Source organism: Anser brachyrhynchus, assembly GCF_964034855.1.
Source record: "Anser brachyrhynchus genome assembly, chromosome: 5".
NCBI lineage: Eukaryota > Metazoa > Chordata > Aves > Anseriformes > Anatidae > Anser > Anser brachyrhynchus.
In genome coordinates this window covers 1993582-2009816 of record NC_137699.1, presented here as the reverse complement: position 1 = coordinate 2009816, position 16235 = coordinate 1993582, and the positions used below count along the sequence as shown (strand labels likewise).

Genomic DNA, 16235 nt, shown 5'->3' with positions numbered 1-16235 from the left:
CAACCTTCAGATAATAAACACAAAGATGTATTTTTATGATAGAGCAGAGAAAGGAACCTCTAAAACACCATACTACTCAGTACGCTAGTGCTGGTTAAGAGAGTCTGTGAGGAAGTAGTTTTTAAGCCTTACAGAATACACTAGAATATTTAGAACATGTCTGCTGTTGAACTTGTTTTTGTGAAGCTATTCCTCCTTTTCGGGTCTTCAGGAGACAGAAGTTTTCATGCTTGAGACTGATGACGGAAGCTAAAACTCAAGTTACTTACTCTACTACTCTGTTAATATTTGTGGTGCTGGGAATTCAAGAAAACATGCTGTTAACGGAAACAAGACAGCTACTAAAGCCTAGCAAACCTAAAATTGACAAAGAGAGATCAGGAAGAATTTACTAGCACAGTTCAGCGTAAAATATAAGTGTTGCAGAATTTTATACCTTAGATACAAAAGCATTCTCTTCTCATCTTTGAATACATAATTTGCTTGTAAAACTCAAGTTATCACAGACACACCTTATAATACCGGTTGTTCTCTGGATACCCAGTGCCTTGAGCTGGTGGAAGGGGACAGGGAGCAGGACGTGGCCTTCGCTATCCATGAGGAAATGGTTGGCGACCTGCTACGGAGCTTGGATGTGCGCAAGTCGATGGGGCCGGATGGGATGCACCCAAGAGTACTGAAAGAACTGGCGGGGGAGCTGGCCGAGCCGCTTACCATCATTTATCGGCAGTCCTGGCTATCGGGGGAGGTCCCAGTTGACTGGCGGCTAGCCAATGTGACGCCCATCTATAAGAAGGGCCGGAGGGCAGACCCGGCGAACTACAGGCCTGTCAGTTTGACCTCAGTGCCAGGAAAGCTCATGGAGCAGATCATCTTGAGGGTCATCACGCGGCACTTGCAGGGCAAGCAGGCGATCAGGCCCAGTCAGCATGGGTTTATGAAAGGCAGGTCCTGCTTGACGAACCTGATCTCCTTCTATGACCTAGTGACGCGCTTGGTGGATGAGGGAAAGGCTGTGGATGTGGTTTACCTTGACCTCAGTAAGGCTTTTGACACAGTTACCCACAACATTCTCCTCAAGAAACTGGCTGCTCGGGGCTTGGACTGGCGTACGCTTCGCTGGGTTAGAAACTGGCTGGATAGCCGGGCTCAGAGAGTTGTGGTGAATGGAGTCAAATCTGGTTGGAGGCCGGTCACTAGTGGTGTCCCCCAGGGCTCGGTACTGGGGCCGGTCCTCTTTAATATCTTTATCGATGATCTGGATGAGGGCGTCCAGTGCACCCTCAGTAAGTTTGCAGATGACACCAAGCTAAGTGCGTGTGTCGATCTGCTCGAGGGCAGGAAGGCTCTGCAGGAGGATCTGGATAGGCTGGAGCGATGGGCTGAGGTCAACTGTATGAAGTTCAACAAGGCCAAGTGCCGGGTCCTGCACCTGGGGCGCAACAACCCCAAGCAGAGCTACAGGCTGGGAGATGAGTGGCTGGAAAGCTGCCTGGCCGAGAGGGACCTGGGAGTATTGGTTGATAGTCGGCTGAATATGAGCCAGCAGTGTGCCCAGGTGGCCAAGAAGGCCAACAGCATCCTGGCCTGCATAAGAAGCAGTGTGGCCAGCAGGTCTAGGGAAGTGATTGTGCCCCTGTACTCGGCTCTGGTGAGGCCGCACCTCGAGTACTGTGTTCAGTTTTGGGCCCCTCGCTACAGAAAGGACATGGACGTGCTCGAGCGAGTCCAGAGAAGGGCGACCAAGCTGGTGAGGGGTCTGGAGAACAAGTCTTACGAGGAGCGGCTGAGGGAGCTGGGCTTGTTCAGCCTGGAGAAGAGGAGGCTCGGGGGCGACCTTATCGCTCTCTACAGTTACCTTAAAGGAGGCTGTAAAGAGGTGGGGGTTGGTCTGTTCTCCCACGTGCCTGGTGACAGGACGAGGGGGAATGGGCGAAAGTTGCGACAGGGGAGTTTTAGGTTGGATGTTAGGAAGTACTTCTTTACCGAAAGGGTTATTAAGCATTGGAATGGGCTGCCCAGGGAGGTGGTGGAGTCACCACCCCTGGAGGTCTTTAAAAGACGTTTAGATGTAGAGCTTAGCGATATGGTTTAGTGGAGTACTTAGTGTTAGGTCGGAGGTTGGACTCGATGATCTTGAGGTCTCTTCCAACCTAGAAATCTGTGATACTGTGATACTGTGATAATTTGCTTGTAAAACTCAAGTTATCACAGACACACCTTATGACTTTTACGCACAAAATACTTCTTTTGACTCCAGTAAATAATTAACTCAATTGGATCTAATTCTATTAAATACCTAAAAAAGAAAACTATTATACAGAAAAATCTGAGAAACAAAAAGAAGTTATTACTCCTTACAGCATATGTGAAAACAAATGTTGATAAACATGCAAGACATTTCAAAGGTCGTAAAAACATCACACCTTCAACACAAATATTAATAAATACCATCCATTCTTACAGCTCTACACTGCTTAACATCTACACTTCTTAACATTTTGTTAAAAGATAAAAAGACTAGTCACAAAACAATACCTATAACATTGTTCAAAGTACATTGAATACAGCTTGCTCTAGTTACTATAGAAATACTCTTCCTACTACTATGACAAAACTTTTAACTCCTTACTACAGGAAAGTTTAGGATTACAGCTAATTCAATAACTTCTAGAACATAGCTAACATTTTATCAGACTACCTAAAAAAAACCTGAGATGCTTATCAACTCAGTTGTTAATATTTTCCATTAATAAATAAAAAAGAGAGAGAAAAATCAAAAAAACAGAATTTTACCAAACCCACTTACCTTTTCTTCAACATACACACACACAACAGAAGGCCCAAAAGTGCATGAATAAGCTCTAATGACCCTGACCAGCCTTACCTGGTACATCCTGCCATACCCCACCTACAGGGCCCAGGGGCCCTATTTAAACTCAGCCCAGAAACTACAATTTCACCTGAGTTATAAGGCAGAAAACTTGCTTTGTAGTTCAGTCACAACTATGCATTTGCCTAGCCGTAGCTATTACTGATCTAGACCTTTTTCTAAAAACTTATGCTTCAGGTGAGGGCTTACCTTTTCAAGAAGAATCTACTTAGTAACTAATAGACTATTTAGATCTTGTTTGCTGTTGCTGTATGTGATTCTGCCTCACTGATGGGTGACCACCTTGACCTCAGATCTGCCCCATCATTATGGACTTATCTCATGTCTGCTATGCTCAGGTACACTGGGGTGAGTATCAGTTACCAAAACCTTGGCCCTGCTGGCCCTTGTCATGCTCAGTTTTTGGCTACTCTCCTTGAGGGAGCAGTTGGCCCTCACTGCTCCCTGATACAATCCTGAACTTTACAAAATGCAGTATAGTATCAGTTCTGTTTTCTATAGCTCTGAATGGAAAGGTTGCAAATGACTATTGGAACAACAATTCATACTACTTATACTCTGAAGATTTCTAAAACCTTTCCCATCTCTACTCCTTTCCCCCAGAATGCAATAAATAAATAAAGGGGGGGGGGGGGGGGACACTTTATCTAACAAAGTAAACAAGTTTTACTATTAGAACTACCATGCCCTGACCACTCACCTATTCTAAATGAAAGCTTAAGTGCATGCACCTCAAATACAAATAGCAATTGGTTTCCAAAGATTAATAATCAGGTAGGTGAAGGCCTTTTTATTCTGTTGTTAAAGTAGCTTAGTTGAGCTCATTTTACATTCCTGAAAAAGGCTTAAAATTACATGTGGTAGTGATTTTTTAAATCTTTTCTGCTGTCTATATTGTTATAACGCATTGCAAGTACAACTTCAATTTGCTATAGATTTATTATTTATATCAATACTTTTGATATAACAATCCAAGTTTAAAAGTACTAATTTAAATTTTCATAATTGGTTTTAATGAAATAAAAACACAGGACAGCAAGAGAAATAGTCACATTTCTTGAAATGTTTTTAAGAACTTAGTGGGGAAAAAAACCAAACATGTTATGCTCCTTCAGCTCGTACAATCTTTTATACATTAGATAGGTTCTACATACCTGGTAGTGATTTATTGCTTTCTGTGTATCTGGAGAGAAGGACACTGCCTGCTTTCAAATGCAAATAGGAGAAGGTCAGTAGAGTTTGCTATATATACACTGTAGCAGTAATAAAGTTTTAAACAAAATGTCTTGTCAGATTTATCCTCAAAAAGCAAGAATATTTTTTTTCTTCTAACTTTGGTTTAATATTCTTAAGGCATTATTCTATAAAATCTTTCATGTAAGCTAGCTAGCTTTTTTCTGTGGAAAAAAAAAACATGGAAACCACAGAAACTGATGAAAAAACACCCTGGGAACATACTGCCTAAGTCTTTCTTCAGTCCAAATTGCTTCAACATTCATTATCAGATCTAAGTAACAGTTTTTGTGAAAAAAATGGCTTATAAATCAGAAAGAAGGCTTAAGATCTTTATCATCATCTTGCTCTGTATAATATTTTTGGCATCTTTTTAATTAAAACCACCATTTTTTGAGCACATGCTTTAATTCTTTCTATTAATTTTGGTGTCACTCCACTTTCTTGTCCCATGTTGAAGTTGCTCTACAAAACATATTTATGGTATATATGGAGCTCAAGGAGACATGGTAGTTACACTTTATTGGACCTGGCAATTCAGTTCAGAATAATTAGTGCGCAAATAAACGTTCAAATTCAAAATGTTAAGTAATTAAAAATATTAATTCTGCTGCAGAAAGCAACTGATACTACAAGTTATTTAATACTATACTACATACTATTATAGTAATTTTAAAGTAATTTTAAAATAAAACTTAACAATTTTAATGTTTTACAGTTATGACATTCTGTTCAGTCAAAATTCTGTATTATGTGGATGGTTACCTACAGGCCAAAGTCAAGTTTGCTTTAGGGTTTAATAGGCTGTGTAAGTAATATGTCACTTTTTCTAATCTCAGTAGAAATGCAATAGGAGCTTTTAGTCTTACTAGTCTTTTTTTCCTTGGTACAGCTTCAGAAATACTTAAGATTTGTTCAATGTTGCTATACATCCCATGTTTTATGTAAACTCATCAATACATGTGCTGTGCTAACTGGAAAAGTTTAGGAACCCAATTCTGTAATTTCTTCTTTACTCATGCACCTCCACACAGCTGAATGGGCCTGCCACACAAAACAAGCTCAAGGATCAGTAGCCAGGTTCAAAAATGTTTTAGGTTCAGTATCTGTAAATAAAAACACTTAGATAATTTGAAAATTAATACTTGGCTAAGTTGTACCTAGAAAATTGCAAATATGTATTAACGATGCTACGCTACCTGAGCTAGTCAGATAACACGTATCTGGATTTATAAAGTGATTGTTTTTCCACCAAGATAGGAAAAATCCACACTTTTTAATACGTTCAGTTGGAAGTCTTTAGCGTTTTAAAAAAGTCACGGGACGTTCCCTGAGGGAATCATGATCTCACAAGCAGAGAGCAACCAGGCGCCACCTGTTGAATTTATCAGTGTGTGTGAATAAATACACAGTGTGACCCTGTGTGTATACTTGTGTAGGTCAGCACGACACACACATACACCTGCCCGCAAGCCCCCATTGCGCCCCAACGGCGTCCTGAAGGAGCCGCTCCCACGTAAGGGGTCGCTGCCTGTCGGAGAGCGGCGGGAGGCGCCGCGAGCACGGGGCCCGGGCCCCAGCCGCTCGCTGAGGGGCGCCCGCGAGGCCGCCGTTACCTCAGCAACGCGGCCGCGCGCGCACCAGCACTCCGGAGCCTTCCCGCCTCCCGTCGCGCGGGTGCGAGGCGGCCCTCGCGGCCGGTTCTTCGCGGCGATTGGCTCGCTGCGTCTCGGGGGCGGAGCCGGGCCGCCTCTCCCCGCCCCTCTGCCCGAGCACGTCCGGGTCAGTCGGCGGCAGTGAGGGAAGTGCGCGCGCCGGGGCCGTTACGCGCTCGCGGCCGGCTGCTGGGTGGCGGCGGCGGCGGCCTCGTCACTGGCATCATGTCGCGGGGCTCTATCGAGATCCCCCTGCGGGACACCGATGAGGCGAGTCGGGGTGGTGTGGCCTGGGGATGGGACGGGGAGGAGCTGCGGCGTGCAGGTGGTTGTCGCCTGTCCGCGGGGCCGGGGGCTGTCCGCGGGGCTCCTCCGTGAGGGAGGGCGGCCCCGGCCCCGCAAAGCCGGTGTGCCGAGCAGCTGGGCGCGGAGGAGCCGAGTCCCCGCTGGGAGCGCTACCTGCCGCTCAACTCGTGCCTTGCCTGCCTCGGGTCTTCTCCTGGACAGACACCGGTGATCCAGACTGCACCGATTTTTCTGTTGAGGGAGTTTTCACAAAGACACAAGTGGGGCGCTTGGTCCGCTCTGCGATGTTATTTCGGGGTGGATTCACGGATTTGTTTAACTGTACTTAAGGTAATCTGGCACAAGCCGAGGTTAGGCAGATTTGATAGTAGTTGGAAATTCACAGGGTGGTGGAAAGTTTGAGGTTGAAGCACCTCGCAGCAGACATCAACTCAATAGTTTACCTGAATAAGGTGTTGAAACATGTTGTTTATGGATTGAAAAACTCTTTTTGTGAACATATACATTAACTCCTTGTCCTTTCTTTAACAAGTTTCCAGACAATTGCTAATGTGTCCTTAAGTCTCACAAAGGTATTTCTATGGTGTATTCTCTGCAGGTTATATGGGGGATGGGGGAGGAACACTGTTCTGTGACAGAAATAGGTGTCAACATGAATAATTGATCTTGGTAGTGTTCTTCAACTTATGCTTAGAGCCACTTGAGTCCTAAGTTTTGGATTAATCACTAATGGCTGCTATGAAATATAACTTACCTACACAGTAAATAAATATGGAAGTAAAAAAATTGTGATAATACCTATTTTTCATTAATAACGATCTTAGTTTGTTGTTGGTATTGCCCGAGTTAAAAAACATTCAAACTAAAAATAACAGTAGTTGTAGAAAAAAAAATGTGTTGGCACTCTGATTTTGGGTAATCAAAACAGTAAGTCCTGATAAACTGGATGGCTCTAACCCCATTGTAGGAGTAATAGAACCTGCGCTGGTATCATGGGACGAACCTGGGTGCAACAATTGCACTGTTCCCTTATTCTAAAACTAAATAGTAACATAGATGGCTAATATCAAAGGTGATAGTGTGATTGAGTAGCAGGTGAACTAACAGGCAGTCAAATTGCGTTCCTGAGCATCCTTCCTTGAGAATATTTGTTCCTTTTTCCTCGTTTTCCCTATCAGAAGAGTAGATCAACTTGGCAAAATAGTACTTGGAAAATAACGATGTCATAGTGAAAAGTTGTTGACATCATTTGCTTATTAGTGACTATGGTTATTAATGATCAGAAATTTAGTCTGTTATCTGTCATGTTTGGCACTTCAATAAATCTCTTAATTTTTTGAGGCGTAAGGATGTCTTTATGAGAATTGCAGGGTTCTTAGGTACATTTTGGGTATTGATAACTGACTACTTGGAAAGTTTTAACTGTATATTAGATCTTTGTATTATCTGCAGGATTTGTATTACCTGTAAGTTTTTAAAATGGAGCAGTTCTTGAAGGGATGTTTCAACGCAACTTGGTTATCTGATTATTAGCTGAACTGTGAACATTCTGAGCCTGAAGGCTGTGATGAAAGAAGTTGAAGTATCAACTCTATTTTCCCTGACTAGTATCTCGTCAATTGGGCTATCTTTTCTCAGATATTTGTGAGAGGCTATCACTTTTGTATTTTGCAGAATAAAATAAGCCGTCACTTCTTTGTCCACAGTTCTGTTTAAATGGAAAGAATTATTTATGTCTTAAGGGCTGAAATGTCCAGTTTGCTTTGAGCTCAATAATAAATAACATTGTTAATACTTTATGAAAAGAAAATCTCTGTTTCATTCTAGGTTATCGAGCTTGACTTTGATCAATTACCTGAGGGTGATGAAGTTATAAGTATACTGAAACAGGAACACACGCAACTACACATATGGATCGCCTTAGCGGTTAGTATATACGCAAACTGTTTATTCAAATTGTCCAAGAATAATTTCCACTTCTGTACTTTTATGGCCAGGGATAACTGAATTCAGAACTGGAACTTAATTTGTTTGATAACCGATTCTAGACCAGATATTTTTGATTTGTCATATGCATGTTAACATTTTAAGCTTATTTTTTTAATGAAACAATGCTGCTGGAGGCCTGCTTTTTAATTTTTTTCTTAATCCTTAGTTTTACCATTTTGCTTCTTTGATTACGTACTTCATAAAAAGATGGGGGGACTTCATACTGTTGAAGTGTGGTGAAATGTGCAAAAAGATAAAGACATTCAGAGGAAAAACAGTTGATTCTTTATAATAAATAGTTGCAAGAGTTCATCTGTGTTTTAAGGTAAAACTAAGTTGAGATGATGATAGAAAAAAAACCTGGTGATATCAGAATGTCTTCGATTATCCCTATACTTATATGCCTTATGTATCCGTCTGTTAAAACTGTATATGTTATAGCTGGAATACTACAAACAAGGGAAAACAGAAGACTTCGTGAAGCTGTTGGAAGCGGCACGAATAGATGGAAACTTGGACTACAGAGACCATGAAAAAGATCAGATGACATGTCTGGATACTCTGGCAGCATACTATGTACAGCAAGCTCGAAAGGAGAAGAACAAAGATAACAAGAAGGAGCTCATTACACAAGCTACCTTATTATATACGATGGCTGACAAAATCATCATGTATGATCAGGTAAAAACAATCTGTGTAAAAATCCACGTTTGTAATTTTTTTAATCATTCTTTTTACCTGAATTTTTTAGTGTGAATTCAAAAAACCACTTCTAAAGAAAGCAAGTATTAATTCAGTAAAGAGAAGGTAGAAAATGCTCAGGCTTTTGTTTAAAGATGCATAGTATGTGTACATAAAACTTACAAGTATCTGAAATGTCTTTGATGCTACCAGGAATAATTATTTGTTGCTTGGGACACCTGATAGAACTATATAACTCAACCTTTGGGGTTTGGAGGTTGGTTGTTACTCTTTTGTCCATGTGTGAACTTCAGTAGGCGATAAAGACCTTTTTTTTTTTTCCTCATTCTGATGCAAGAGAGATCAATTAATCATAGAAAGAGTCCTATTGCATAATCTTTTCCAATCTTCCAATTTTATGAGAATAAATGTAGTGGCCATTTTGTTTTCTTTATCTAGAATCACTTGTTGGGAAGAGCCTGTTTTTGTCTGCTTGAAGGTGATAAGATGGACCAAGCTGATGCACAATTCCATTTTGTGCTTAACCAGTCTCCAAATAATATTCCTGCCCTTCTCGGTATGAGTTTGAGTATTTGACTTGGTCTCTTCAGTTGAGTTTTGGAATGAGTTATGCTTAAGAAGGGGGTATGTATGTAAGTAGAGAGATAAAGAAGGGTATGAAGTATGTGCTCTTGACCAGAAATGTGTGATGGAGATTACTTTAAATGTGGGAAGCATACGCAGATGGAAAAGCTAGGAAAAAGTACAATGTTTGCCAGCATCCTGACACCTTTTAACTTTGTTTTGGGGTTTTTGTTTGGTTTGGTTTGGGTTTGTTTTTTAGCCGTGTTCATGTAGTGATTAAAGCCTTAAGTTCTACAGTGTGAAACTTGCCCTCAGAGCACAGTGCAAGCGTGCAGCGTGTTTTTTATCCTGCTGACACTGTAAATACTTCTCCCCCGAACGAAGCTTTTGGAATTTGGAAATTTCACTTGTAATTATGTGGTACAGCATTGAAACCTGTTTGCCTACATCCAGTCCAACTACTTAAATTTTCTTGATGACATCAGTGAAGCTTTATACTTCTAAGATGAGGATACCATGAGTACCAAGGGGTCAGCTGTAAAACTGATTTTTCTCTGTTCACTAATGAATCTAGTCTTAGCAAGCATCTTTCTTCTGGACCAGGAAAGAACTAAGTTTATGCAGAAAACCAGGAAAATGTAAACTTAATGTATTCCTTTGCTTGTTTCGTATGCTTGACATCATCTAAGATAATAAAACAGTTGTAGTTGTCTGAATTTCCTGTTAGTGTTTTAATTGTATTTATTAGTGTTTAATTCTAACATTTGAAAATTGGTACAACTTCACCAAATCAGAATTGAGCTGGTTTTTAACTGCTTTGTGTATATTTTTGATTTATTTGCAACCTTTGTGTTATAACAGGTAAAGCATGCATTTCTTTCAACAAGAAAGATTATAGAGGAGCCCTTGCCTACTACAAGAAAGCACTGCGTACCAATCCAGGTTGCCCAGGTAAGACAAAAGCTATTTTGTAGTGGAAAGGTCTAACTCAGGTCTTCCTAACTGAAGTATCTGATGTTTTTTTGTGTGTGTGTGTTCTGTAGCTGTCCAAAAATCAAAAAATAAACTCCACTAAAAAGAAAAACACACACCCTCATTATCAAAGAGTTGAGAGTTTGTTGACTTGCAGTTCACCTTAATTGTTAGAGAAAGAAATCATGCTGGGGAAAATGCTTTTCTGATTTTTTCTGATTATTACCTTCTAATTAGCTATTGGAAAATGAGAAGTTGCATGTAAGAGAAGTTAAAATTGTATGGAGTGGGGAGGAAAATGCCGTTCAAGACTATAATAACTTATTTACAATCTCTTGGAATAAAAGTTAAAATTACATCAGTATGTTGGCATTAATAATGAATTGACTTGAAATCTAAAATTCTAGCTGTAGTGCACGCTAAGAGCTCTCCTTGTGTTGTATGGTTTTCTTAATGCAAAAATCTAGGAGACTTGTGTATAATAGCTGTAAAAGCTATGCATTTGAGTTAGAAGTATCAGGATATTTGCAATGGTATCATAAATATTCTAAAGTCTCTTGAGGGATGTGATATGCTTTTTGATAACATATCTGAAAAATAACTTATTACAGAATTGATGTGTATTCTGTAGTCTGGCTTAGCATAAGAACCATTGCTCCCAAAATGGATTTAGAAATGCAGGCTGTACTTTTAAATAGACATCTTTTGCTCATGCCCTGCTCACATACACTCAGATACTGTGTATAAATGTCTCTGTGTTCCTAGTCTGCAAGCATCTTGAAAGAGCAATATGATGTGAAGTTTTCTGTATTAGTTCATCTGTACAGATCGTGGAAATTAGAGGGTGATGTACAGCGTTTTGTTAGCAGTTGAATTGGTTGATGGAGGCAAAGCACCTAGCGAACTTGTCTATTCATCTGTGTTTTCTGGAGGCCTGCTGGTCTCAGCTGTACTTGACCTGCCCAAGAAATTTCCAGCCTTTTCATCTGACAATTTTTTTCATGCCTTTGTTATTTCTATTACATTTCCATAAAAGTAATGTTCTATTTGCTTCCTATCTGAATCTTCTGGAGATGCAGACTGGTCTTCTGGAGTGTATGAGGAAATAAGGTCTTACTAACCTATTAAAATTAATTTTGCTACCAAATGTGGGAGGCTACCCTTAAAAACAACAAATCATTAAAAGGCTTTATAGGTTTTAAAGAGGTATTAATGTCCAGAATGTGTAAAATAAATCAAGTTTTTGTTGAAATGTTCAGATTCTGAATGGTGTCATCTTGTTTTCTAGCTGAGGTTCGATTAGGTATGGGCCATTGCTTCGTAAAACTGAACAAGTTGGAAAAAGCTCGCTTGGCGTTCAGCAGAGCTCTGGAGCTCAATTCAAAATGCGTAGGGGCTTTGGTTGGACTGGCTGTTCTGGAACTCAATAATAAAGAGGTGGGTCCAACTTAACAAGAAACCATACTTACCTGACTTACCTAAAACAGCAAACTTTTTATCCTTTGAGAGGTGCTCCTTTTTTAAAAACGTGTAATAAAATTTGTGGTTCAGTCATTTTAGCTAGTGTTACTATTGAACGATGGATGATTTGTGCTTAAGGTATAAGCAGCATATGCTGTATAACTTTATTCTGTGGTTAAAAACCTTCAACTCTGTTGCTAATAGAGATGGTAAGTACAGAAAACTAGTTCTATTTTAATTAAAGTAATATAAATCCTTGGTGAGATGTGTGAATGTGCGTCTAGTAAAAAAAAAAAGTTTTAAAAATCTCTCTTTAATGAGCAACAGTTACAGATCTGTTTAATAGCCAGCCTTACTTAGTCATTTGCAACTCCATGAAGGTTAACTAAACGAGTTTGTACTTAGGATGATCAGAAAGTAACCAAATACTTGGAGACCTCATTTGCAATGGCAGCTGTATTCCAGAGGATCAGGAATTTTTTTGGAAGAGCATTATGCTAGCAAGAAGGTAAAAGATATAGTCTCAGGAGGTTAGTCTTGGGCTTTTAGGGCTTTATGGAATGTGAATGTTCAAACAAGTGTTCAAGTTATATTGAAACTACCTTGTCATGTGTGCTGCATAGTAAACTAAAGAATAGACAACTAATTTTAACCAGTCTGAAATAATGGTAAATTGGTGATCCTACCTCTCTAGATGTTGTATCACTAGAAAAAATATAGCTTAATTGAATTCGGAATATCTGATGGTCAGTCAGATCACATGGATGGTCGTTCCATGTTAAGAAAGTTATTGGGGAGGATAGGACCTCTAAGATTTAAAAAACAAAAAATTTTTTTGCTTAATTGCGTGTTGCTAAATTTTAGTGTTCTTCCAGTATTGCTTTCCGTAGAATACATAAGTATCTAGAAAGGCCTTCTTTTAGTACAGAATATCTGAAAATGACTTGGTTCAGTAAGTCATGGAGAAAAATATTTTAGACCTCCGTAAATAATTTGGGTAAATGTAGCCATGAGAGTTTTTCAATAAAACCACAGAGACAACCAAAAATGTTCTAAAATCAGATCATAATAAATAATTCCATGGGTAAGCAACTAATGAAACCTGCTTCCCCCTCCCCCCCCCCCCCCCCCCCCCCCCCGAGGTCTTTTAACTCATTTGATTAAAGTCCCCTTGAACTTTGAATAGCTGTAGTTAAAAGCTGACCCACTCAGATTTGGCTGTGAGGAATGTATTGTCTGTGTTTTATTTCAAACTGTCTCCGCAACTGCACTGCAAAATTAGTATAACATCAAAGAGTTGACATGGGGGAGGAAGAAAGCTTTCTGTAGGGAAAAAATTCTCTCTAAGATGCAACTGCTAATTGATGTCTCTTCCATGCGTAGGTATTTGCAGTGTTCCCCCCCCACTTAAAGATCTTACCATGTTAAATGAGGGTAGAGGTTACCCTGTATTATTACTGAGGTTTGTCCTCTCTGGTTTTATTTCAAAGTGTGTAGGAGATTTGAGACCTCTGCTCATCTACTAGATGTAGTTGAAATTGGACAGGAAACACAAATTACTGGAAAAGTCAGACATAAATACTGTGATTATAAAACGTCTTTTGCCTTTGAAAGTTAGGCAAGAATAACAGTATTTCTTAACCAGGATATATTGTTGTGATAGTATCAGAAAGATACTGCCATTTTAAAATGAAATTGTGTTTGAGCTGCTGCTCATTGGACTTTACTGTATGTCTCAACTTCGTAAAACATAATATGTTCTATAAGATAGCTTTCTGCTGATAATAATAGCAAAGTAAAGCACAGATTTTTACATGATTACTAGATGCCATTTTTGGTATCTCTGTTTTGATATCTTTTATATTTCTTTTCAGAAATGCATACAAATTTGAGCTGATGTGCTTGTGATATAAATCTCTTTGCTGTCCCAAATAAGTAGCAACTATTGACCCGTTATGGACGTGAACTTTTAAGTGAAATTAGTAGCCATAGAAAGGTTTCTTTAAACAGCAAGATTTCTCTATAAAAGGGTATGTTTTTTATAGGAATGCCTGTAGGTAACCTCTGCCGTTTTTCATTGGAACTTAATTTACAGTACTTCTTAATTCAGCATCGGAGTTTCTTGTTTAGAACATGAAAACGTTTTCACTTCTGTTCACATGTAAAATGTTGAAACCTAAAACAAACAGGAGTTAGGGATGTTGAACAGTAGAAGGAAGGCTCTCAGAGGTGTTGGAGTGAAATGCCAAAAGACACAAAGGCTGGGTATTTTATTTTTTCTAGAAATTCCTGTTCTGTTCTTTTGTTGTATTAATGGGTTTTGTGTTGTGGTTTTTTGTTGTTGTTTTCTACCCTTCTCTTCCACACCCTATGTGGTGGCTTCATTTTCTGGTCTTTGTGCTTCAGGGAGGAAAGCTGGCAGCTGAATTTACTTTCTTCTGCGAGGCTAACAAGGACAATGTTACAGTTCCTGAAGCAGTGTGCAGTAAAGGATAACTTTTAAAATCTTAGTAAGGTACAGCTATTGAGATGCTGATGATACTTGTGAATATTTCTTTTAGGCCGATTCCATCAAGAATGGTGTCCAACTTCTCTCTAGGGCTTACACAATTGATCCCAGTAATCCAATGGTGCTGAACCATTTGGCTAATCACTTCTTCTTCAAGAAGGTAAGTAGAAAGTCTGTGGAATTTTAGTCGAATACTTGATAACCTCTGAACAGCAAGGTTTCCAATGTTAGTTTTAATCTCACTTCATCAGGTTAAGTGGTGTGTAATATGGAACTGTTAATATAGATAGGTAAGTGTAAAGTTTTTGACTTAGATTTTTTAAATATTATTCTCTTAGGAAAGCCAAGAAAAGTGTACTTATTTCTTAAATCAAGCTCACTTTTGTGTTCTAAAGGGATTTCTTTGTCTCTTTGTTGTTTTTCTTCCCTCTTCTGGGCTTTAAGATATGCTATAGGTATGGAATACAGAAAAGAAAAGAAACCACTAAAACTATCGTTATTTAGTCAGTGCTGTGTCTAAAGCTTTCCTGTATTTACCACCTATCCTTGTTTAAATAATACATCACTTGACAACAAATAAAGTGAAGGCTTTCAAATTTATTTATTTAGGATTACGGTAAAGTACAACATTTGGCCCTTCACGCTTTCCATAATACCGAAGTTGAAGCAATGCAGGCAGAGAGTTGTTACCAGCTGGCTAGGTCTTTTCATGTACAGGTAGGACAGCTTTTAAAAACTCCCTTTGAGATTACACCTAATATTCTGGCTATAAAAGTTCATACAAAGCTTACCTGTGAAAACCCTCCCTGCTCTTTCTTTAATTTTTATTTAGGAAGATTACGATCAAGCTTTCCAGTATTACTATCAGGCCACTCAGTTTGCCTCATCTTCTTTTGTACTTCCGTTTTTTGGATTGGGTCAAATGTACATTTATAGAGGGGATAAGGAGAATGCATCACAATGCTTTGAAAAAGTTTTGAAAGCCTATCCTAACAATTATGAGACTATGAAAATCCTTGGATCTCTTTATGCGGCCTCAGAAGACCAGGAGAAACGGGATATTGCAAAGGTGAGTTCTGCCTTTGCCTGCATCATACTTTTAAATGCAAGAGTAGAACTTGAAAATCAGACTTGAAATCAGAGTCTGTACCTTTAGATGCTCAGGGTTTCTTGACTGTAAATATGGAGTATTTAATACTGGCTGTCATGAGAGATCCTCTTAACTGTGGTGAACCACAGCTTTTGCATAGAACTAGGATTCCTACTGGGCATTGGATAAAACAACTCCAGAAATTTAGGGGAGCTCTGGCCTCACATTTGTATTAGATGCTGTTAAAAGGCAAAATTCTTCCAGTCTGTTAATATTATCTGAAAATGTCAAATTAAGTAGTGATTTCCTGAAGGTGTAATAATAGCTAGTGATTTCCTGAAAGCACTGGTCTTAGCTTATCTGAAAGGACGGTGTTACTTTGCTTTTTCGTTTTTTCTTTAATGAAAGACTTTTTTAATCTAATGCTGGGTAAATAAATGCACCTAATATTAGCCATCATATTATAGCTTCTTGTGTTCATATGTGTAATAGTTTGTGCTTCTGTTTCTGTAGAACAGCTTATTTAAAAAAAAAAAAAGAGAAATAAGGAAGGAAAGTAATGTGAATTTTTTCTTTTTAATTTCCAGGCTTTAGTCAGTTGTGCAGATGTTTAGAATGTTTTATTTTCCAGTGTGGTTCAGTATGGTTTCTAGTATTAAGGTCAATGCCTTTGCTCTTTCTTTGAGGTTTGTTACAACAATTTCTATATCCACAAAGAAGTTTAATTGTTTTCTGCTGTTTCTCAGGGACATCTAAAGAAAGTCACAGAACAATATCCTGATGATGTAGAGGCATGGATTGAGCTAGCCCAAATTCTAGAACAGACTGATATACAGGTATTACAGATGTAATTCACCCTGT

The 16235-nt window shown here is 39.1% G+C and overlaps 2 protein-coding genes across 4 annotated transcripts in view; one reads left to right on the top strand and one right to left on the bottom strand.

Annotated features, from left to right (window-relative positions):
• Positions 1-4096, bottom strand: part of IRAG1 (inositol 1,4,5-triphosphate receptor associated 1) — a 107395-nt gene extending 103299 nt beyond the window's left edge. For all 3 annotated transcript variants that reach the window (XM_080593285.1, XM_080593255.1, XM_080593261.1), the window contains exon 1: positions 4048-4096. The gene's annotated coding sequence lies outside the window, so the exon portion shown is untranslated. The remainder of the gene's footprint in view (positions 1-4047) is intronic.
• A 1792-nt stretch (positions 4097-5888) lies between these two features.
• CTR9 (CTR9 homolog, Paf1/RNA polymerase II complex component) overlaps positions 5889-16235 on the top strand; it is a 21953-nt gene continuing 11606 nt past the window's right edge. Inside the window, exons 1-10 of the mRNA XM_080593254.1 lie at positions 5889-6051; positions 7915-8013; positions 8518-8757; positions 9217-9334; positions 10204-10293; positions 11603-11751; positions 14337-14444; positions 14894-15001; positions 15117-15353; positions 16121-16210. Of these exons, the coding sequence (XP_080449380.1) occupies positions 6007-6051; positions 7915-8013; positions 8518-8757; positions 9217-9334; positions 10204-10293; positions 11603-11751; positions 14337-14444; positions 14894-15001; positions 15117-15353; positions 16121-16210 (1284 nt within the window). The 5' untranslated portion in view covers positions 5889-6006. The remainder of the gene's footprint in view (positions 6052-7914; positions 8014-8517; positions 8758-9216; positions 9335-10203; positions 10294-11602; positions 11752-14336; positions 14445-14893; positions 15002-15116; positions 15354-16120; positions 16211-16235) is intronic.